We start from the raw sequence: 25,309 nt of genomic DNA, 5'->3' as shown, positions 1-25,309 counted from the left end.
TTTTCACATATTGCTTGAAACCTGTGGCCTGCTTATTAATGTGAAACATCCTTCTTGAGTAGTTTTTCTTTAATTGAGACTGGCAAACTAATCAGCCCAGGTCTCTGAAATTAATTCAAAGAGTCCAGACACTCAATACCATCTATGAGTTTAATGGAACAACAAAAACTTAATTTTTTATGAGACATCCAATTTGTATAATAATTTAGAACATGGTGTGTAGAGGAAATAGTGAGGACAGCTTAGAGAATCATTGGGACCAAGCTTCCTTCCATCTTGACACTGCCTGCACTGGCTGCCTGTCCAGGGCTTGTTCGTTTACAAAAGACTCCATCCATCCTCAGCATGGCTTAGGATGATTTGACTTAAATTAATATTAGTTTTACAGGATTTAAAGATAGGTTAGAGAAATAGGAGAATGATCACTAGATTTTAAACTAGGAACACTGGACGTTTTGCTACCATACAGTAATGGGACATCATACAAGCAGACGTACATTATAAATCATGATGAAACAATAGAACACGTAATTATTGAATTTATCAAATACACAATTTAATCAAAGAACTAATTTCGATGATGACGCTATTACAAGGTCGTTATATGTCAGTAACTGCCTTAATAACGAGATATGTTTATATCTTGGTTCACACTCCTTACCAGTCGATGGCAGCAATGCGCCTTCGTTGTTTGTCAACTGCCATTACACTCCAGAAGAAGAAGAATCAGAAACAGAAACCTCAGGCTCTGGGATGGATGTTAACTTTCCGATATTTGGGTTGAGGTCGGACAAATGCGGTGGAATGGCCATTTAGTCTGTCTTTTCACAAAGTAACAATATCATCCAGGTATTGCTTTATATTTCTGTTTTGTTAAATTTGTTCGATGTAGATGTATGCTTAGTCAACTTTCAGTTTCCAGCAGACACGTTTTCATCCAGTTTGCTGGTATTATGTTCGGTTTTCACTCTCCACAGTACGTGTTGATTGTACATTAAGCAACGACGCAACCACATTGCTTGATGAAATAAGGTTGTCTTTTTATATATGTCCGTCTTGAAACAGCAAAGTTGTCGTTTGAATCAGTGCAGAGAAAATCTGACCATATCATAGTGATGTGCTTTTATTTATAATCAATATCGGCTGCTTTTAGAAAATAATCTATTTTGTGCTGCTTCCGAGAGATGCTATGTATTTATTTTTTCTTGCAATACAAAGCCATATTCTATAAAGAAGACTTAATTTATTTCAGTAGTTCAGTGAAACATAGATTTATACATTCTGTTAATGCTGATGATTTTCTGTTTACAACAAAAAAACATTTAACAGAATATTACATTAGAATGTTCTAATGTTAAATGTAATTAATGTTATTAATTTGAGCTTAATGACAATAAGCCCAAATTAATGTTGTTGCTTATTAAAGTAATTTTGTTATTTATAGGATTTATTAGGTACTGTCATAATATGAGGGAAGACAGGAGAAGCAATCGTTGGTTGAAAAGCCGTACTTCTTTTATTTCACTAGAGCATGAAGTAACAACATGAATTACTTCTTATTCGAACTTGTTTCTCAGTATACTTTCCAATTGCTCCCCCAGTGGTCAGGAAACCAAACTACTGTTACTCTAGATTTACAATATAAGCTAATCTCACAAAATCTCCCTTTTTTAAAGTTAAACATTGCAAGATCCCAAACTTCTGAAACTTAGTTCAATGTCTTAATGATATTTAAATGGTACATTCTCATATAATTAATTACTCCATTTAACTTAATCTTTAGCTGTCACATCTCTTTCAAGAAAGGCTTCTTTCCAACATAAAACTTGGATGCTTTCAGAAGAACTTTCCCACATCATTTATTTATTTTTTTAATAACAGTCTTATCAAATTCCATACAGACCAATACAGGACATCACAGGGGTAGACTGCCCTCAACCCTGATAGGGAATATTAAGCCCTTTTGAAGCTTATAACTCACTGAATCTCAGAGGCAGCTTTATTTCACGTTCCCAGGCAGTTGTTCTCACAGGAGTATATGGTGGGAAGGAGGATCCTGAAAGAGGGCTCGCTACTGGGTAATTTGATGGTGGTTCAGATGGAATGGCCACATCTGTAGCTAGGGATTTGCAGTCCTGCTGTGCCACTGCAGACTCAGCCATATGTTGTGCTGCAGGAATATCAGTTACAGCAATCTCCGGAAGGAGACATCTGTTGCAACGCTTCATGCTCCCTTTGGCTAATTTTACGAGGTAGGATCTCGGCTCCTTGGATTTGTTGATGACTTTGGCAGGCATTGTCCACCCTTTGTCCCATCAAGTTTCTGTCAGGTTCTATGTTTTTCGGTGTATTTATTTCTAGTTTCCTGTGTGTCTGAGTCTCTGTGTTGTCCTGTCTCCCCTTGATTAGTTCCCAGGTGTGTCTCGTTCCCTGATTACCTTATGTGTATTTAGTGTCACCTGTGTCTCTGTGTCTTGTCGGATCCTCGTCTATGTCTCGTCACTCATCACACTTCGTCGTCCTGTTCCCTGTGTTCTGTTTTTTTCCATTAAATTCATAATTTTTTACACTCAAACCGGTTCATCAGCGTTTTTGCCTCACCTCCACTCTGCAAACCATGACAGAAGGATCCGACCACAAACGAGGTGAGGTCGCTACCTTTTTGGCCCAGTTGGACCGGGAGGTTTTTCGGGGGACTAGATTGGTGTTGGCACCCCCCGGATTTGGTCCCCTCCGTTACCTCCGCCAGCGAAGCAGGCGACCTGAGCTGCCGGTGGACCCGGCCCCTGGTCGCTTCCCGAAAACACCACCTCCGCAGTCTGCCCGGAAGAAGCGGTGTGAGCCGCCGGTGGACCCGGCCCCTCGTCGCCTTCTGGGAACACTACCTCCGCTGTTAGCCAGGCAACAGCGATGTGAGCCGCCGGTGGACCCGGACCCTCGTCGCCTTCCAAGAACACCACATCCTCTGCCTGCCCGGAAAGAGTGACGTGAGCCGCCGGTGGATCGGGCCCCTCATCGCCTTCCGGTAACACAACCTCCACTGCCAGCCCCGAGAAAGCGACCTGAGCCGCCGGTGAACCCGGCCCCTGGTCGCCTCACGGAGCCATCACCCCCTCTGCCGGCCCGGAGGCGCCGCGCCGGCACTCCTCCGTTGACCGCCCCGAGGCGATTCGCCGGACTTCCTCTGCTGCCCGCCCCGAGGCGATTCGCCGGACTTCCTCCGCTGCCGGCCCCAGTAAGTGTGAGGTTTCCTAGTGCCAGTTCCGAGCTCTCAAGTGTTCCCAGTGCCAGTTCCGAGCTCTCCAGTGTTCTCAGTGCCAGTTCCGAGCTCTCCAGTGCTCCCAGTGCCAGTCCCGAGCTCTCCAGTGCTCCCAGTGCCAGTCCCGAGCCTCCTGAGATTCCTTGTCGCCGCGGACGGCCACCGGACCGCCTCCGTGGTTCCCGCCTCCTGCGCCGCGGACGGCCGCCGGACCGCCGCCGGACCGCCTCTGTGGTTCCCGCCTTCCTGTGCCTCCGCCCACCCCGTTGGGTGTGTTTTTTGTTATTTTTGGACCCTTGGCCTTTCCTGTGCCTCCGCCCACCCTGTGGGTAGTTTTTTTTTGTGTGTATGTTTTGGACTCTTGGCCTCTGCCCACTCGGTTGGGTGTGTTTTTGTTATGGACTCTGGTCCTCCGTCCAGCGCCCCTCCGCCCACCCTTGTTGTGTTTTGGACTGTTTTTGGGCGTCTTGGAGCCGCCCTTTAAGGGGGGGTACTGTCAGGTTCTATGTTTTTCGGTGTATTTATTTCTAGTTTCCTGTGTGTCTGAGTCTCTATGTTGTCCTGTCTCCCCTTGATTAGTTCCCAGGTGTGTCTCGTTCCCTGATTACCTTATGTGTATTTAGTGCCCCCTGTGTCTCTGTGTCTTGTCGGATCCTCCTCTACGTCTCGTCACTCGTCACACTTCGTCGTCCTGTTCCCTGTGTTCTGGTTTTTTCCATTAAATTCATAATTTTTTACACTCAAACCGGTTCATCAGCGTTTTTGCCTCACTTCCACTCCGCAAACCATGACAGTTTCACTCTCACATTTTGAGAGTGAAACCTCTTCCCAACCAGGGAGAAGGTTGGGAAGAGGACGAGCTGAATATCTGCGGTCGACTGCGTTTGGCTTCAATGATTTTTCCTGGATAGGAACGGTGGTGCAGATCTGTCGGTCAGTCATAAGTTGCACTGGACTGGAACCTGTTGCTGCTACTGGTGTGGAGTGGTAACTCATAAGGGCTAATCAGGGCATCTCTCCCCATAGAGTACAGGAGTGAATTTACCTGCACCTCGCCACTCTCCCTGTCGAGTTTTGACACGACTCTGCAGTGGGAGAATCTCTGCCGCCAGGTCGGCCCGCTGCGTAAAATCAAATGGCTCCAGAGGTCCAAACTTTGTCATTGTCCTTTCTCTGTAGGTGTTTAAGTCCTTAATTCTGACACCATGTCATGATATGAGGGAAGACAGGAGAAGCAATCGTCAGTTGAAAAGCCATACTTCTTTTATTTCACTGGAGCATGAGGTAACAACATGAACTACTTCTTATTCAAACTCGTTTCTCTGTATAGTCCACAAGTGCTCAGGAAATAAAACTATCATCACTCTGGTGCAGATCAGCTGACATAGTGAGGAGATATAGCTGATGAATTAACATGGGGGGTGCAGTGCAGTCAAATTACAATTCAATGTTATTGGGCTCTTTAGAGATGAACAAAAGTCATACGTATCCAGTTTGGTGCAAATCAGATGATGCATCTGTGCCAACTGTGTGCATATGGCGTGGGCTTGAAATTCGCCTTTCTGTCACGCCCACACAGTTCAGCCAGCAGGTAGCGTTGACATAAACTCATCTTCATGCCATTTTATGTCACTTGGCACAGATTGAAGCCTATATGAATCAAAGAGTAAAAGTAATACTTCCAGCAGAAAATAACAGGGAAATTCCTGTTGGAAACAGGTGGGGCTAAGGTGATGTCGCCAACTAAATATGTAAATGTAATGAGGGCTGGTCTGTGATGAGACAGAAAGTCTGATGCAGTTTTGACTTTGTATGTGGAAGTTATTGCACCTTGATGTTTCATGGCGAATAGTCAGATTTTGACACTTAGCCACGCCCACGTGCTTTGATGTACAAAAATTTGTAGGATAACTTTTGACCTTCAATGCCTCAAGCCTCTGCTGAGTGGTTCCAAAGTCTGTATGTCAAACTCTGTAGGACAAGTTTGATCAGATACGATGTCTGTAAAATAGACAATGTGGTGGCTATGATCCAAATTGGCCCACTTCCTGTTGGATTTGGACCATGGCTCCAAGAGGCTTTTTTGTAGGTCCTGACAAGACACACATTTGTACCAAGTTTTAGAATTCTAGGTTAAAGCATTTTAGGTGTACCTCCAAGAGACTTTTTTTCTCAATTTTGGGCGATCTACCCACCCTTCTTCCCCCTGTGAATTAGCCAGACTGAGGAGCCTGCAGCCAACTAGTTTCACAGGACACACCTGTTAACCCTAACCCTCTTTCTTTACAAAGATTACAATGTCCCCTTTGTACTGAACCAGGTTGATTTTAGTGACTCGGGCGCGTCCCAAGGACGTTGTTTTACATGTAGTTTTGGACCAAAAGTAACCTATAAACCGTTTTCTACCTTTTCCTCTCCAGAATCAAATGTCATAGCTATTTTACAATTCTCAAAAATTTTGAGGTGACTCATTAATTGAATGTCCACAATATCTTTTAGATTCTTTTTTAATGATAAATATTTTATTAGTAAGGCAATTTTGCAAGGGTCAGTACAGTTTAATTCAGTAGCAGAAATAATCAAATAAGTAAAATCAATCATCTTTTCTAACTTTCCCTAATGCTGACACTGAGAACTAAAAAGGGAACCTTTGAGAGAGTCGGATGGAGTATGGAATTTTGGACCCCAGAAATGGCCTGATGACGAAGAAGTATTGCAGCAGGAGGAGGATGTTGATCGATGAGGCAGGGATCTCTGTAGGTCTGATAAATTTTTGTCTCTGTATCGATGGTGATGTCACACAGTACATGGGTGCTGGCAGGAAGAGTACTGACTTAGAGCAGCAGGTTTCGGATCTTAGGGTGTCTTCCTCATGTGTGTAGCGTTCCTCAGGTTCTTGTCTTGTGGCTCTGAAGGTCCCTTCACCTTGTCTCACGATCTTTCTGGTCTGTTGAGATGTAGAACTGCAGGAAAGCGCCAGTTCTTCTTTGCCTTTTTTCTTCATCTTTGCCTTTTTCTTGGTCTTTGTATTTGTGGTCTGACCCCAGCGATGAGAGAAGTGCAATTTGAAGCCACATGTTGCTGGGCTAACGGGTTGGTCCCCTTACGCAGGACAGTCTTTGGCTCCTTGGCCCCGGCTCTTCTTCAGCTGCACAGTTCTTTGTCCATCTCAATCTTGGTTCAAAGCTGCCTGGAGGATCCAGCCAAAGGTTCCTCTTTTTACACTCATCTTTTATAGGGTTTATCCACCCTACAGATGTGTTTGCATTGACTAACACTGTTGCTGTGCTTATTTCATTGGCTGACTGCTTGTATAGATAATCACATATCCATCACTGTCTTAGAGACATTATGTCCTGATGTCTGTGCTAATGTCCCAGGGTTGCTCAAAGGCCATCCTACATCCATTACACAACCTTTTCTTTCAACAGTTTAAGTTGTTCAACAATCTATTTCCAAATCTCTGAGGCATTGGTCATCTCTGGTTTGCTGTTGGTTCCACTTTTACCTAACCTTTCATCTACCATCTACCTCCAATACAACATCAGTGATCTACACATTTTACACCATTTCAAGTTAAATGTCAAAATCACACCTATAATGTCTTTAGCTTCTTTGATTTAGCAGTAATTCATAATATTCTTAACCATAACTTATTAGTTCCTGTTGTTATAATCCTAATGTGAGTTATTACGGATGGTCTTCTAAAAAGAAACCAAGAATAATCTATTTTTCTAATCATTTGATACCAAAGGTACAGTTACTTGTTTTACTTGTAAGTATTCCCATGAGTACTTACAAGTAAGTACTTACTTGTATCCAATATCAACATAATTGGTTTACATAATTGTAAACCAATTATGTTGACCAATTATGTTGATATTGATATTGGTTTACAAGTAAACCAATATCAATATAAGTATTTTACTTTGGGTTTTATTCAATTACTCAAAATGTTTAGATTTCATTTTTTAAAACGTTTATGCTTTGAAATAAAGAACAGTTTAAACTATTTTTATAAATCTGCAAGCTGAAAATTTACTTCCTCTTTTTTCAGGAAGCCTGCTTTTCCTGTTTCATGACACTCTCTTTGCCTGACTATGATTTCTTATGATTAAATAGAAAAAAAAAAATTAAAGCAACGTTTGCATGAGACAAAAACAACACACACAACCTGAGTGATTTTGTTGAAGTTTAAGTCTACTGTTGGGTCTAAATGTTACTTGTGTGATTAATTTTAAAGGTAACTTCATGTATTGTTACTGTTAAACTAAAACCTGATCATTTGTTCCAAAAAACTCGCTCTTTCAGGCTGAATACAGAAGTGATTCCATGGAAATAACACAGGCTCCTTTATTTACCATCCGTTTCACCCTGATAGTTTTAGGTTGAAGAAGCTAATCCGGTGTGAAGTGAAGGCTGCAAACATTGCTGTGCCGCTTTAGCTTTAACTTGTAGGGATGAATATTTACAAGCTACCATCTTCTCGATTCAGGATCGTTTGGAAATTCATGAAAACTTAACAGCCCTTTATATTTGGAAGATAACAATATTCATATTGTTGCTTTATTTGCCTCTGAAATATGACTTTGTCTTTTATAGCTGTCATGATAACTCAAAGCGGAAACAAGAAAGGCGCATTTCAGTTGTGACGTCGGCACCTTACTTGCAAAGACCCCGTTACAATAGGCCTTCGCAGCGCTTTGCTGCTCAGGCCTGATGATGAACATTCTAATCAATTGAATATGACTGTAAGAATGACTTGAATAAATACTGGAACAATCTTAATGCTATTCTATTCTATCTTAGGTAACACATGTTGCCACTGTGAGATCTCCGCCTCATTGCTTGGATGCTTTGCTGATCTGGTCATCATCAGCCTCTGGAAGTCACGCTCCACAGGATGGCAGAGAATGGAAACCAGTCTTGCCTACAAGGATCACAAGACACCCTGTCCTTCTTGGTATGAGTAGTGCAACACTCACACTTCAACATACAATATGATTCTATGAAAGCATATTATTTCTTGCACATGTCAGATGATAAATATCAGATAACACATCAACAGAATTCCAAGAAATAAATTCTTGAAATATTTCTCTATATGTAATGAATTTATAAAATTCACTTTATGAAATTGGTAAAAATATATATTATTGAACTTTTTAAATAAAATTCTAAGTACTATTTTTGTAATAATTTATAATGTTAATGTGGAAATGTGGAGGAGCAGATACTGAGTCACAGTACTGTGTAATAACTTTGCAAATGAGTGGAAACTGTCTGGTTGGGGATTTTTCAAAATATCTCAAACTGAATCTTTTAATGAGAGTTATAGAATCTTTGAGAATCAAACAAACAGTAAGGATTTGGGTTTTTCTCTGTGTTGATTTGAGTTCTTTGTGTGTTTATTTTGAGTTCCTGTGTCTCTGAGTCTGTGTGCTGTCCTGTCCTCCCCTTGATTGTTCCCAGGGGTGTCTCGTTCCCTGATTACCTCCTGTGTATTTAATGTCACCTGTGTCTCTGTGTGTTTGTCGGGTCCTTGTCTGATGTGTTCTCAGTCCATCGTCTGTCCTGTGTTAAGCCCTGGTCTTCCGCTTGGCAGTGCTGCCTGGCTTTTGGATTTTTGTGTTGGATTATTTCACTATTAAATATCATAATTATCACTGCAACCTGGTTCCATCGCGTCTGCCTCTCCACCCACCATTGCATTTCATGACACAAACGCCATGTAATCACTTGTTTTGCTATAGAAGGGGATATTTTAACATGCACGCACACACACTAAGGGCAGTGTAGAGTGCTGGATTAAGCTGTCATACATGTCTCTGAACTGTAGAAGGAAGCCAGAGTACCAAGAGAGAATCAGTGCAACCAATGTCTCAATGCAGAACAGGGCTAACTATTGTGCCATGGCAAACACTTGTGACACCACCAAAATCAAATCAAATCAAACTTTATTTGTATAGCACATTTCAGCAGCAAGGCATTTCAAAGTGCTTTACATCAAATCAAACACAAAATACAATGCAACATAGAATCAACAATAAAAACACAACATCAATAAATTTGCCATTGATTACGTTTCGAATACAACTCTAAACAAGTGGGTTTTTAGTTGAGATTTAAAGGAAGTCAGTGTTTCAGCTGTTTTACAGTTTTCTGGAAGTTTGTTCCAGATTTTTGGTGCATAGATGTTAAATGCTGCTTCTCCTCGTTTGGTTCTGGTTCTGGGGATGCAGAGCAGACCAGAACCAGAAGACCTGAGAGTTCTGGAAGGTTGATACAACAGCAGCAGATCTTTAATGTATTGTGGTGCTAAACCATTCAGTGATTTATAAACTAACAACAGGATTTTAAAGTCTATTCTTTGAGCTACAGGGAGCCAGTGGAGAGACTTTAAAACTGGTGTTATGTGCTCTATCTTCCTGGTTTTAGTGAGAACACGAGCAGCAGCATTCTGGATCAGCTGTAGCTGTTTGATTAATTTGTTGGACAGACCTGTGAAGACGCTGTTACAATAATCAATACGACTGAAGATAAACGCATGGATGAGTTTCTCTAGATCTGGCTGAGACATTAGTCCTTTAATCCTGAAAATGTTCTTCAGGTGATAGAAGGCCGTCTTTGTGACTGTCTTTACGTGGCTCTGAAAGTTAAGGTCAGAGTCCATCACTACTCCCAGGTTTCTGGCCCACCAATACAATGGCATGAGGAGGTACACAATTAGTGAGCTTGACCAATCAAAATATTATGCAGCTTCAATATTTCAAGGCTCTCAAATGTGTTGATGCAGTGCAGGAATGCACAGTATGTGTAGGGCCTCCGTACACTGCATTAAGCAATGTGATTAGGATAGATCTAGACTGCAGTCTTTCTATGAAATCCGGGTGTTTTATCAAAAACACAAACTAAAATTAAAATCTCTCTTAAACACTAAACTTTATTATTTTAATTTACATGTTTATTAAGGTAAATTCCATTCTGAATGAACTTTAGTAATTTTTCAGCTTAACTAGATAGCCTAGTTAAAAATTATTTATACCCCTGGCTGACTTAGGTTTGAAGAAGTCCTTTCATTTTACCAACATGTTTCTTCTGACTGGAAGTATTTGTCATGTTTTGGAGTGGCACCTCCTCAGTACTGATTAGAGACTGGGAGAGAATCTGTAGAGGGAGCTGAAAATGAGGGTGATGGCAAAGAGGTCTTTCAACTTCAAGAACTTACTCATCACCTAAATATTTATTCAAGTTAAAACTTTGGGAAAAAAAACTGAACAGCTGTTATAAATAGGATATTGTTGTTGTAAAGCTGTTGAAAATTTTTGCCATTGATCACTAAGCAGTTTGGAGAAACATGACTGACATGACTTTTCTGAACCAAATGTGAATAAAAACTCTGTTTACAGTGTTTATCTTCTGAGTGCTGCTTGTCTGATTTTCAGAGAAAAATAAGTTCTATATTGAACAAAAAGAATTTTAAATCTTGGTGAGTAATTTTTGGGCTCAACTGTGACATGTAACAGCTCTTTGCGAGTTCTTGGACCCACTTACTAGTCTGCTGTTGGCTATTTTTTGAGCTGTGATGTAGTATTTTTGTTGATTTATGAATCTATCCAGAAGCGGTATTAAAGGTAACTGCATCTGTTAGACCTGTTAAATGCTGTGTGCCAGCCGTAGAAGGTTGCTAATTATTATTTTGAAAACATATATATGCAGATATCAATGTAACGTTTTAGAGCTTTGTGTCTAAACTGAAACAGCAAACTGGCCTTTCCTTCTTAGCTCTTATCTTTGCCTACAGGTATGTTTGTTTCATGTGTGGGAAGAGTGGGCCAGCCTGGAGCAGCTCAAGGACTACCTGAGCTTTCTGGAATACCTCTTGTGGGTCTTCACCCCTCTCGCTGTTGTTTTCCTTGTGCCATTCCTCATTGTTATCCTTCTTTATCTTTCAATTCTCTTCCTTCATGTCTATAAGGTATGTATAAATTCAATATTGTCCACAGTATAAACAGTCAATTGTGAAACAAAACGTTTAATTTCATGTTAATAAAATTAGGAGATTATAGCTCTGAATGAAAAATTTTGCTGGTTTGGAGAAACGCGTCACTAAATGCAACTCCTGTTTACGAAAAAAACTTCAACTCTTTCAAAAATGAAACAAATATGTAACTTGCTACAAACTTTAAGACAAATGAATTTATTATTGATTTCTTCTTGCTAAACTTAAATGTTTATAGAAAATCAAACTTATGCTGAAATTTATTGCTACTCAATGCTTATTGTTTTTTTAGGGACTGATTATACAGTTATTGTTAGTTTTAGTTTTTCGAAAAGGATTGAGGAAAGAAAATTGTGAATGTAATGAACTAAATTAGAGATGTAATCTTCTTTGAGCACGTTTTACAATTGAACTTGCCAGTAATCTCTCACAAAACCTGTCTGATAAGATTTTATAGACTACAAGACCTGAAAAAGTTGCACAGCATAAAATTATCTAAAAAAAAAAAAAAACCCTAAGCAGATGGGAAACTAATTTAGAGACTTCTTTTAGTCTTTAAAGATTTACATAAAGCCAGTTCTAAGTCTTTTGCTGTGATAGTTGTAAACTGCTGTGGAATGGTCACTCTACTTTTCATTTGTGGTTGAGGTGTGGATCCAAAAGCAGCAGGCGAGTGATGTGGTCAAGTTTTGTTTAAAGATTAAATTAAAATTTAAAAACAAACAAACAAACAAACACACAAAGAATCAAACTTACAAAATTGTGAGAGTCCAGGGAAACAAAATCCAAAAATAAAGCCAAACTAAAGATACAGGAAGAGATCAAGAAGGTGACAAGCATATTGGTGAGCAGGGTAACGAGACAGATTGGCAAGTTGTGACTGAGATAGAGGAGATTAAATATTGGGAGGTATTTGGAACAAAGGTCCTAGCTAGATGAGATGACTGATTGCGTCAAGAGCGGTTGGGTTTAGCCGGTGAAAGAGGACTTGGAGCAGTGTGGGAAAAACAAAACGAATAGAAATATATCGGATTTGGAAAAGGCAGATTTAGGCATAAACTGGTATGTGAATGGTTCGGTTGGAAGTGGAGATAGAAAATGAGGATGACATGGATTTTAAAGGGTGGACGCCAGTGGGGAAAGGAAGAGGGAGAGGACGTGGAAGAAATAAAATAGATGAAGAAAAGGGAATTGATGATATTCAAGGTAATAAACGAGAACTGGAAGGAAGTAGTTTAGAAGAAGAAAGGATAGTTAGGAGGAAAGTTGTGAGGGAGGAATTTAAAATAATATTAAAACTTAAGAACGAGGAAGAACGGGATCACATCAGCCCCAATGTCAAGAGAAATTAAAACGAAAATCGGAGATGTTGAAATGGTAAAGATCTTGAGAGATGGACACCTATAAGGCTTTCCATCTCTCATTTAAGGCTTTAAATGTGGATAATATCTGTAAAAAAAAAAAACTGTGTTGGAGAAAGAAATCATGGGAGAAAATAAAAAAATTAGAGTGATTTATGGCATTGTTCTAGATGAAGATCTTGATAAAATTAACAGAAGTATTGTAGGTGCCAAAGTGAATAACTTGAAGAGATTGTCAGAAACAATAAATGGAGAAAAAAAAGGAAGTTTGTCAATCCTCATTGAATTTGATAAAAAACGAGTTGCCACAAAACATCAAAATAAGTTATCTCAGTTTTCAGGTCAGTAGTCCTCCACCACTTTGTTGTTTCAAATGTCAAAGGTATGGACACATAGCAGCAGTTTGTAAAGGGAAGCAGAGTTGTCCAAAATGTGGTAGTGAAGATCACAAGTTAGAAGATTGTGAAGAAGAAGCACAAGAAAAATGTTGTAACTGTGGAGGGCAACATAGAGTTACGTATGGAGGACGTAAAGTAAGGAAGAAGGCAGAAGAAATCATACAGATTAAAATGACTAAAAACCTATGCTCTGCTGAAGCACTTAAAAAAATAAGAAGGAACAGAAAACAAGAAAGAGTGAACAAACAGCGAGTCAAATTCCACAGCAGGGCAAAGTATAGTCAGAAGAAAATATCACAATATCAGTAGAAAAACTAATATTATTTGTAGCATATGTTATCAACTGCACTGACCAAGCCAAGCATAAAACTGAGAAGATTAAAGTAATAGTGAGAGGAGCTGAAAAGTTTTTGTGGTTTAAAGAGTACTACTTTCACCATCGGGTGAAAGTAGTACATGTTAATATTACAATGGAATGCAACAAGTTTAATTGCTAAAAGACATATATTGGTAGTCTTGAAGAACAACCAGAAATTATTTGTGTTCAGGAAACATGGTTAAAACATTAGATTTTGTGATCAAAGGATATGATAGTGTAAGAAGAGATCTACAGGAGGGAGGTGGAGGAGGATGTGGGATATTTATAAAGCAAGGGATACAATATCACGTATTAGAGAAAGGGAAAAACTTGATTATATAGTAATTGAGATATAGGGAAAAAAAAGGTACATTTAAATTTATAAATTTTTATAGCCCATATAAAATATTATCAATTGAAATAATGGAGAAGTTAAATGAATATTTGGAAGGGGAAATAATTTGGTGTGGGGATTTTAATGCAAATAGCACATTGTGGGGTAAATGTAATGATAAAAATGGACAAGTTATAGAAGAATTAATGGAAATGAAAACTCTTGTATGTATTAATGATGGGAGGGGAACAAGAGTCAATGTAAGAACAGAGATGGAATCATTTAACAATTTTCTAAAATGTTTTAGCTGGTATTTGTGAGTGCTTATTTGATAAAAATTCAACAATAGGTAGTGATCATTGTCCCATAACAATAAGAGTAGGATTAAATTTAAATAATAAGAATATAATGGTCAATAAAAGACTGAATTTTAAGGCAGACTGGATTAAATTTAGATATTTGAGTCAAATAAACTTAGGAAAAGTAGATATGAAAATGGATATAAATGATGTAAATTTAATAATAATAATAGTGAAGAGGGAAGAAAGGGAAGAGAAATATAAATATAAAGATTTATTAGAGAGTGTTGAAGAAACAACTAATTTGTTGAATGTTGAGTTTACAAAAGCACTTAGGAAGACAAAAAAATACAGTACCAGGTTAAGATTAAATTTGATATAGAATGATAAGACAACTATGTAAAATTTGGGAGGATGGAAAATTACCATTGAACTGGAAGGAATCAATTATAGTACCAATAGCTAAACCAGGAAAAGACAACTCAAACCCAGGAAACTACAGACCAATAGCTTTAACATCAAATCTATATAAAATAATGGATAAAAATGATTAATAATAGACCACTAGTATATTATTTAAATAATAAAGGCTATATGTCAAAATATCAAAGTGGTATTTGAAAAGGGAGGAGTACTAATGATCCAACGCTATGTCTATAGCATGAACTTAGAAGAGCACAAGTAAATAAAGAGTGTAGTGGCAATATTTTTTGATATAGAAAAAGAATATAATATGATGTGAGTTGAGGGATTATTTATTAAATTATACACATTGGGCATTAAAGGGAAAATATTTAAATGGGTTAAAGACTTCTTAACAAATAGGAAAATACAAGTTAGAATTGGTGAAGTGATCTCAGAAAAACAGATAGTAGAAAATGGAACTCCATAGGGGAGTATTATAAGTCCGTTACTGTTCTCAATTATGATAAACAAAGTTATTTATCATAATAAATTCATCATTTATTATGCTAAATGATGAATTTAAAGATATTGGAAAAGAAATGGGAGGTTCACTTTTTGCAGATGATGGTGCTGTTTGGAAAAGAGGGAAAAATTTTGATTTCATTGTAAAAATATGAAATATATTGAAGAGGTTATAAGGGTGTTGCAATTGGGGTTTGGATGGACAATTGAAAGAAAATAAAAGAATTTAAAATGACTGATTTAGAAATTACTGAAACAACACTAATATCAATTTTATCACCATGGATTCTACCAGAAGCAACAGTAGATATCTCAATAATGGAAAAGAAACAAGATAAATCTTACATCGTAGATAATTTTTCAGTACAGTTACATTTAAACAATTATTATCAATATATTCAAATTTATACAGATGCATCAAAAATAACTGGAAAAATAGAAATAGCTTTTGTAGTACCAGAATTTAATATAAAAATAGAAAAATAAATTACAGACGGATTATCAGTATACACAGGAGAAATGTTGTCAATATTATTAGCTTTACAGTGGGTAGAAGACATAAAACCATTAAAAACAGTCTTTTGTTCAGATTCAAACTCTGAATTATTAAGTTTAAAATATAATCAATCAGATAGTAGGATGGATATTTTATTAGAAATATTTCATACATTATTCAGAATACAAAATATGGGTTTGATAGTTATATTTGAGTGGGTTCCAGCACATATTGGAGTAGAAGGAAATAAGAGGGCAGATAAATTGGCAAAGAAGGTAATTCAAAATCCCATTAGTTTTAAAGTTAAAACAAGTAATTGTATTGTTACAGAAAAACTGATGGAAAAATGGCATAAAAGATGGGATGAGGAAAAAAACAGGAAGATAGTTTTATAAAATTCAGAAGATACTAGGAGAAAAAAGAAATGGAAGACGAAATAAAAAGGAGGAAAGAGTGATAACATGGTTAAGATTTGGGCATACAAGACTTAATTATACACTTTTTAAAATTCAAAAGCATACTACTGGCAAATGTGATTACTGTGGAAAATATGAAACAATAGAACATATTATATTAGAATGTCATAAATATAAAAGAGAGAGAAGATATATGAGGAGAGAGTTTGAATGTATTAAGGAAAATGTTAATTTATTAGATATTGTGTGTGTGTATGTATATATATATATATATATATATATATATATATATATATATATATATATATATATACCTTAAATAGGTATTTAAGGAAAATACCTATTTAAGGTATTTACCTTAAATAGTATAAAAACTTCTCTTGACTTCTCTTTTAGTATTTGCTCAATTATCCTTGTCCAAAATATAAATGTGTTGTGACAGAGAAAAAAAGCAGAAAAAATCTTAAAGGAAGCAAATGCTCTTTCACGTCACTGTAGTAAAAATTATAATATACAATATTAGTCTGAACACTTTGAAAACAGCTTTGCAAATGCACACATTACAATGTGAACTATTGTTTGTCATGTAGAATTATAACCTTAACCTGTAATATAATATTTGTTACTAAATGTATTCAAAAGACTTAGACCACCTCACAGAGCAGCCCTTCCCAGTGTCTCCCCCACTCAGCTCCTCTAGACTAACAAGCAGCAATTAGCAAATAGCTGGTGGTCTCAAATCTTCCATCGCTACTAGTGTGTGCATAATACTTCATTCCTCTTGACCTTATAAGGTTCTAAGCATATTTCTGACCATAAATATGACTGTAGTAAGATAATTTGGAATACGAGGTTTTAAACAAAAGCATGAACTATGTTCATTGGATGTATTCATCTTCTCATGCTTGCTTTTATCAGAGGAAGAATCAGCTAAAGGAAGCTTATAGCAACAACTTGTGGGATGGAGCCAGAAAAACACTGGCTACCCTCTGGGATGGACATGGAGCCATATGGCATGGTATGAATAAATGTAAACTACTCCCCAAAGCATATAAAATGTGTTTATTTATAGCACTTGACTGCAAATGTAAAAATCTCTATAATGTATTATTGTATCTTGTGATATAATCTGCGCATCAGGTTATGAGATCCATGGAATGGAGAAGATTCCCAACAGAGGACCAGCTCTAATAGTGTACTATCATGGAGCCATACCTATAGATTACTATTACTTCCTGGCCCGTGTCATCATTCAGAAAGGACGTACCTGCCATTCTGTAGCTGACCACTTCCTCTTCAAGATTCCTGGTATTTCAACTGTTTTATTTGTTCTGAAAATTAAGGCACATTACTGTCATTCAGAAATATTGCTGAGTGTGTTTTGAAGTCATTTCTATACAAAGAAAAGGCATATCTGCTGGACAGTTTAACAGCTACTAGTCCACAGCAGTCTGCTTTACTATGTTGTCCGTTCATGTCCGTTCATTCATCCTTTGTCTTTTACTTGTTTGAGATCCGATCGCAGAGATAACCAATTCAGTAGAAAGAGCTAAACCTCCCTCTGTTCAACGACACTTTCCAGCTTATTGTATACTCAGCTAGTAAAATACTCAGATAACTGTGTAGTTGTTGGGTGTCAGAGATGGACAAGAGGCCGAGTACAGAGAGCTGGTGGACCGCTTTGTGGCATGGTGTGGGAACAATCATCTAATCTTAAATGTGAACAAAGCAAAGGAGATGACTGTTGATTTCAGGAAGTACAGGGTTAGATCAAACTCCATTTCCATCATGGGAGAAGAAGTGGAGGTGGTTGAGGAATATAAATACCTCAGAGTTTATCTGCACAACGGACTAGGCTGGAGGTGCAACAATGAAGCATCTATAAGAAAGGACAGAGCAGACTGGACTTTTTGAGGAATCTAAGATCCTTTAAGGTTTGAAATAAGATGCTGCAGATCTTCTTTAAGTCTGTTGTTGGGAACATTCTATCTTCTGCTGTCATCTGTTGGGGCAGCAGCATCTGTGCCAGGGACATAAAAAAAGCTTGACAAATTGATAAGGAAGGCTAGTTCTGTTCTGGGGTTGACTATGAAAACTCTGGAGATGATGATGCAAAGAAGGATTCTTCATAGGATCAAGAAAATTATGGACAACCCTGACCATCATTTTTATGAAACTGTCTTGGGAAGGCAGAGCATCTTCAGTCGGAGGCTTCTTCAGATTCAGCGCAGTACAGACCGCTGCAGACGATCTTTCCTGCCAACAGCCATCTCTATCGTCAATAACTCTTTGAAGGATCTAAATTAATAAGCTAGAATAATTAAATTTCCTTTTGCGATCATAAAAGTATTTTTGAATTAAATTGAAATAATTTAAAGGTTGCTTTTATGGCTAAACCCCAGTACACATTTTGCCGTGATTTTCCCATTACCATAATCTTATAACGTTTGGCGTTCTAAAATTGTCTCTTGCGATAATCGTAGCCGATCATCCTACCGTGTGTGGTGTGCTACGACTGACCGGGTCCAGTAGGTAGAATGTCAAGACCACTCCAAGCTGACATTGGGCATTTCAACATGTTGGATTGTCTTGGCCTGATTATCATAGCATGTGTGGTGTTACCTGACTGGTAGCGAGAACGCAGCCTGTTGAATGCAACAGGTAGCCAATGAGAAAGTGCAATAACATAAATACGGAGTGGAATCCCATACAAAGAACAGATGTGGCGCATCAGCTGTTCCAGTAGATATTGGAGATTATTTGTGAAAACAACATGACTGTTTATTCAACATTTTGTTCAAGGAATATCCATAGAAATGACAATGAGAGGAATTGGAGTGGAATTGCTACAGCAGTTGATAGACCGGGTAACTTTCAGCTATTCATCATTAACATGACATAAATAAGTTACAAAATTTACAAGCTGTCCTGTGTTTTTTCTTTCTCCTTTCTTAAAATTCTTTGTTTTTAAAAAGCAAATGTAATAATTTTCTGCAGTGAGAAGCATTTGCCCAGCAAAAACTTGATGGCAACATATGTGTACAGATGTTTTCTCTTTCAAATCAAATTAGAGAATGCTGTTTGTTGTTGTAAACATTCACATGCAAGCCCAAGGCCAAACAAAAACAGTTTCCAGGCTTGAGAGCTTCCACCTCACAGAGCAGCCTTCTCACATGTCTCCCCAACTCAGCTCCTCCAGAATAGCCAGCAGCAATTAGCAAACACCTGGTGATCTTAAGTATTCCATCCCTACTAATGGTGCATAATACTTCCTTCCTCTTGTCCTTATAAGGTTCTGAACATATTTAACAAGATATCCCTTTGCGTGTATCTAATTTCTCCATTTTGTGTTCTTCTTCCAGGTTTCAAGTTGCTGTTAGAGGTCTTCTCAGTGATCCACGGTCCTCAGGAAGAGTGTGTCCGGGCTCTGAGGAATGGCCACTTGCTTGGTATTTCTCCAGGAGGAGTGCGGGAAGCAATGTTTAGTGATGAGACCTACCGTCTTTTTTGGGGAAAACGCAAAGGCTTTGCACAAGTTGCCATTGACTGTCAAGTGGTGCGTTATGGCAAACTTCCTTATACTTAGATTATGGCAGTATATTTTCTTTATTCAGGTTATTACATAAAGTTCATACTTCAATACTCTTTCATAGTTAGGCATAGTAAAATGACAACGGATAAATTGTTAAAGGGGCCGTTTTATGTAAAATCCACTTTTTTTTAACTCTACACCATGTTCTAATATTATTCCCTCATCAAAAACATACTTGGAGTGTTGGCTTTATTCTTTCGGGCATGTTTGAGAAATCCTTTAATCTCCATGGTAACCATTCAGCTGTGCAAAATGCCTGGGTGAACTGAGCACTGTCTTCGACACGCAGCTCTTCTCAGAGCTGCAGTTTTCAGGCCTCAGAGTTTCCACCTCACAGAGCAACCCTGCTCTGCAACTCCCCCACTTAGTTCTTTCAGACTAGCCACCAGCAATCAATTGAGAATAGAAAAAGCAGAGGTACAAATACATTTGAACCTAATTGCACATCAGCGTTGTTCTTTCAATGTCATTTGAAATATGGAACCTTTTTCAGCTACAGACCGACCAGTAACAAAACAAGAGTTCTGTTTTGAGTTCTCATTGTTTTGAAAATCTAACATACCTTGTTTCTTTTATGCTGTAGACCACAGGTGGCAAACTCCAGTTCTCAAGGGCCGCTGTCCTGCAGTTTTTAGATGTGCCACAGGTACAAAACGCTGGTATGAAATGACCTAATTATTCTATTCAGGTGTGGTGCAGCAGAGGCACATCTAAAAGTTGCAGGACACCGGTCCTTGAAGACTGGAGTTTGACACTCCTGCTGTAGACCAATGGTTTACTTTGAAAGTTCTCTCTCAATAATCTTTCTCATGGAAGTGCTAGTCCTTTATCTTGAACAGCATCTGTGAGCTTTATTTTGAAAAAAAAAATAATTGTGCAGCTCATTGAAATACAGTGACCTGTTGAGGATAATTGCTGCCATGGAAACAGATTGAAATCCTAATCGATTCTGCTTCCCACTTGTTACCTATAGTTTTCAAGACTGACACAACTACTGTTTAATCATTTGGGAAATCTGCAAGAATGTTTTTGTGTCATTTGGTTGATTAAATCCTATTGGGAAATCAGATTTCAGTTGAGACGTTTATTTTTGATCCAGTTAAATGTGCTCACAAAACCTACTCCAATATGCATGAATATATGATTGATCATGGTGTCATATCTCCATCTCTAAGCTTATTCTGTATTTTTTTCAGCCAATAATTCCTATGTTTACTCAGAATCTACGAGAGGGTTTCAGATCTCTTGGGACACTAAGTAAGTGAGGAAGATCTTGTGTGTTTTGTATAAGTAAGTGTTGAGGATTCTGTGCTTGTTAAACATGGCATGTTTCTGTGTCTGTCGGTCTGTCTATTTATCAGTAGCATTCTAACGATATTTGTACTAGTAGATACAATTTTGTTTATCAGTTGATTTTTTTCATCCTGGGATCTTTCATCCTCTAATATTTCTTGGTCTGGTACCTGGATCCTATGGGATATGTTTGCACCTCTGCCTCTTGTTGCAGTTTGATGTACCCCCTTGTTGGGCTTATTAGGGAAATGGATGACATGTATGTTCAGATTAATGATGTAAACTATCAATTTTAAGGTGTAATCTGCTAGCTGTTGTAGGTAGTCTTGTCACAAGAACAAATTTTGCTAGACAATAAATTGTCCCTGTAATTTTTATAACAAGCAATAATATTGTTGTTTTGAAACCATTTTCAAGTCATATAATGGCAAAGGCATAATAATGCCATTACTGTGAAAGACATACTTTCACAGTTTAATGCATATCTATCTTAAAGCTAATGTAGCTTTTATTTTTTTTAAAATATGTGTTTTACATATTTGTTATAACTATCACTGTTGTGACAGTATGTTATGAGACATAAAATCTGTGAAAAAAAAAATCAAACGGCTCCATCTCCTCCCTGAGCTACTTTCAAGATCTGCATAAATTTCTTGCTCCTGGTCAAGAACAGCCAGTCAGAGCCAGGAGGAAGGTCTTAGTCCTGGCAATCAAGACTAAGATTGTGCAGGCTCATGTAAGGGCTGCTCAGTGTACTAATTTCAGAGAAACAATTTTTTGTTTCCACTGATGGCTAGTTAGTAAGGCCATCAGTGGCCATACTAACTAGCCTGAGCATTCATGGCAAGCTCTACTGTTGGAAGGCGCTATAGCAAGGTAGAGAGCAAATGGGAGAGTGTGAGTGGCTCCTACACTACCTACCTTCGTAGGTAGTGGTTGTCAGCACTAAAAACAAAAAAAATAATCTCTCAGTATGGTCTGAATATCTGGATGTGTGGAAAGGTATCTAATGTAGAAACCCAGACACAACCAAAACTAAACAGGGTGAACACTCTACTGAACTGAGGAGCCACCCTGATGAGCAGACAGGAGAAAATTTGGCCCAGGTGTATCTCATGCCAATAATGGGGCAGAAAAACAAAACAGACCCTTTAGTAGTGGGGTCATCACCATAATGTCTAAAGTTAATTTCTGAGTTTACCACAATCACCAACCTCAGCTAACCTCTTGCCCAATGTTTCTCAATTCCAGTCCTCATGGACTACTACCCTCGATATTTTAGATGTGTCCCTGTTCCAGAACACCTGATTCACATGATAACAGCTCCTCTCTTCATGTATCAAGTGCTGCAGAAGCCTGTTAATCACCCACTTATTCAAGTCAAGTGTATGGCAGAGAACACCTAGGAACCTAGGACATTGAAATATCTTTCTTGGTCCTGCCATCTTGATCTTAGACCATGGCATCATACTGGTCTGACACCACTCTATTCATGAGATGCTGAAATATGGCAGGAGCATTGTTAATCTAAGCTCATGAGTACTGACCGAAAGGTACAGTGGGGACATAGATCTGTTTTGCTCTCTGGGTCAGTGGAATGTGCCAGTCAGAAAATCTAATTTACCACAAAACTGAGATGAACCTACCTGGTGAAAACATTCATTGATGTGAGGTACTTGTAACCTGTATTTTCTTGGACTGCAACATTACAAGAAATCTCTTTATAATTATTAGCCTGTATTTTTCTTTTCAGGATTATTTCGGTGGCTGTATGAAAGATTTCGTCTTCCTGTAGCTCCAATTTATGGGGGATTTCCTGTGAAATTTCGAACCTTCCTTGGTGATCCTATTCCATATGACCCAAACATCAATGCAGCTGAGCTAGCAGAAAGAGTGAGTTTTTCTTTTCATCTTTTTCTGTCTGTCTGAATTTAATTGATAAATATCATGCTTTGGTGAAATACATAAAAATATGAAGGCAGGTGTAGATGAGATCTTGGATCTCAGTGCAACAACCTGTATAGATAAAAATAAAATAAAAAAAATAAAAGAAACAGTCAAATGATGAATAAGGTGGTAAGAGATTCCCATAAGTTTGGCAGAAATGCCACAGTTCCAATGACAGAAAAGAAATTAGTGAAGATGGTCTCTAGAGCATAGAAGAAGTACAACATTGATCCTCATAAACATATGTTGTGTCCCAATTCATCAAAGGCAGCATTTGCAGAAATATTTGTAGATGTATGGACCCCATGTTGCTCACAATTACATTATTTAGTGATTCCTACTGATATTATTGAATTAATTATTGGGACTCCATCCTGAAACATTAATCTTGAAACTGAGGTAGGTGTTTGTGTCATGAGTCTAAATAGAGACTTGTTTCAGCAGAATCTCACTTTTGAGGCAAAAGCAGCTATCCCCAAAGACTGTATTATACTTCCATTATTTAGTAAATCAAAGCTAACAGTGGAAATACATCGCATAGAAGGTTTGTCCTTGAGAAAACATGAAGAATTCTTAAAAAAAAAATTCACACTTTAGGCACTTCTACACTGGCAAGTCTCACTCTACCCAGTTATGTAGTTTGGTTCTACCCCAGTCCAATTGTAATGCAAATAAGTATATTTGTACAATTAACTTTTTTTGAGGACATCAAAGTGTTGATTATTTTGACAATCCAAATTGTGCGTCTGACATTGTGAATTTGAATACTATTTTAATGGTTGTATTGATACAAGTCTTATAACTGTTTTTGTTGTCTAGGTGCAGCAGGCGGTCCAGTCCTTGATAGACAAACACCAGCAGATTCCTGGGAGCATCTTGAGAGCCTTGTTAGAGAGATTCTACACAAAACGCAAAGATTACCAACATCAGAATTAAAAACGATATGTCCAATTTATGATGCGATAAATTGGATCATAGTTTATGATCCTACTTATCACTGGATTATATATTTATATTGATCCAAATATTTATATTTAACATATACTTATGTTAAATAAATACATGAACAATAAAGTTCATATGAACTTTATGAACCATAAAGATTAACTTTATTGTCCTGGAGGAAACTTGTCTTGTTCAGACTCTGACATCTGTGTAATCCAAAACAATGCCCATCCCATTACATTCACACATCATACCTGTAAGATTGACGCATAACATTCTAACTTGGAAATGACTGGTTGCATTCTGCATGCACACTGTCCTTGTGGCTGTTTGTATTATGTCACTTGGTGATTCCCTCAAATCATATGTCTCTCTACAAAACTCAATCTTACTGTAGGACAGAAAAAGAAAAAAAAATACTAAGTTGTAAAAAATAAAATACATTTTATCCATCTTAAATGTGGTACAACATAAAGAATATGGGAAGTATTTTTATAAACCGTACATGCATAAGTGCAAAATGTCATTGTATACACTGAGTGGGTGTTTTTTTTTCATTTTATATCCAAAAATGGTGAGAGGTGAGGGGTTTGTGTGACTGTACTTCCAATTACATTAGCAATATTCCATGTGAATGACCTCTATGCATCATGAGCAATTGTACCTGGTTGTGGTCCTGTCACTTTGTTTTGGTGTCTCTATAGGGCAGTGTTTCCTAACCCACAAAACCTTTGATTCTCAACAATTCGATTGTCGCAAACCTTTCACATTGATATTTGGAATGAACTTGGTGATCAGCTTCACTCTTTGATTTAGGTTAAGCTTTGGCGTCGCTAATCTTTTTTTAGCAGGAAAGTTCAGCTGTTTTATATGTATTTATATCGATGACGTTGAGAGGTCTGTGATCTTAACTCTGCAAATATATAGACAAAACAAATTCACATGAAAGCGAATAAATTCAACAGATGCTGAAAATATGAGAAACTTTTGTTTGTGATGGTGGTGATGTAATCAAAACTGTAATAATAATAATAATAATAATAATGGAGGAAATGGGTTTCGGTTTTGTATTTAATGTTGGTCCTCTCCTATTCCAGCTAACTGAACAGACTGCTATGAAGACAATTTCTATCACTTTTGATGAACTGCTCTAAATTTTAAGAGAGGTTCTATTCTCACCATCTGAGTTGTTAGAAAACAGCTCAGATGTAACTTATTTTATGTTTTGAAACCCAAACTGTTTTACAGACATAACAACATAAGAAATGTCCTTGTTACACATTTAGCTGCTGTGTAGTCTTTGAAAAATTCCCTTGAAACACAACTACAGACATTCCTTAGACAACTACCGTTAGACATGGTAAATTTCTGTCCTGAAATTCTATTACAAAGCAATTTGTTTTGCAAAACATCAGAGCGCTTAAGTTATCTTTTGTTTTGAAAATAGTTTTCTGTGTACTACAAGTCCTCATTGTGCATTTTATTCCATCCGTCCATCCATCTTCTTCCGCTTCTCTGGGGTCGGATCGCGGGGGTAGCAGCTTCAGAAGGGAGGCCCAGACTTCCCTCTCCCGAGCCACTTCTTCCAGCTCCTCTGGGGGAATCCCAAGGCATTCCCAGGCCAGCCGAGAGACACAGTCACTCCAGGGTGTCTTGGATCTTCCCTGGGGCCTCTTTGCCCG

General features: G+C 37.9%; 1 protein-coding gene across 2 annotated transcripts; it reads left to right on the top strand.

Moving 5' to 3' along the window:
• The first annotated feature begins 674 nt into the window (after positions 1-674).
• tmem68 (transmembrane protein 68) lies at positions 675-24,053 on the top strand. 2 transcript variants are annotated; one of them, XM_044133430.1, is made up of 9 exons: positions 675-849; positions 8,069-8,222; positions 11,064-11,237; positions 16,769-16,868; positions 16,991-17,158; positions 19,213-19,406; positions 20,639-20,699; positions 22,489-22,628; positions 23,502-24,053. In XM_044133430.1, the coding sequence occupies exons 2-9, from the start codon at positions 8,163-8,165 to the stop codon at positions 23,616-23,618; spliced, it is 1,014 nt and encodes a 337-aa protein (XP_043989365.1). In that variant the 5' UTR covers positions 675-849; positions 8,069-8,162; the 3' UTR covers positions 23,619-24,053. The 2 variants fall into 2 exon arrangements, with proteins under 2 accessions (XP_043989365.1, XP_043989366.1); XM_044133431.1 differs by lacking the exon at positions 20,639-20,699 and having other exon boundaries at positions 707-849; positions 19,213-19,299; positions 22,531-22,628.
• Positions 24,054-25,309: the final 1,256 nt, after the last annotated feature.

Source organism: Gambusia affinis, linkage group LG12, assembly GCF_019740435.1.
Source record: "Gambusia affinis linkage group LG12, SWU_Gaff_1.0, whole genome shotgun sequence".
NCBI classification, from domain to species: domain Eukaryota; kingdom Metazoa; phylum Chordata; class Actinopteri; order Cyprinodontiformes; family Poeciliidae; genus Gambusia; species Gambusia affinis.
Note: the sequence above shows the minus strand (reverse complement) of the source record. Positions and strands in the feature narration are given on the sequence as shown.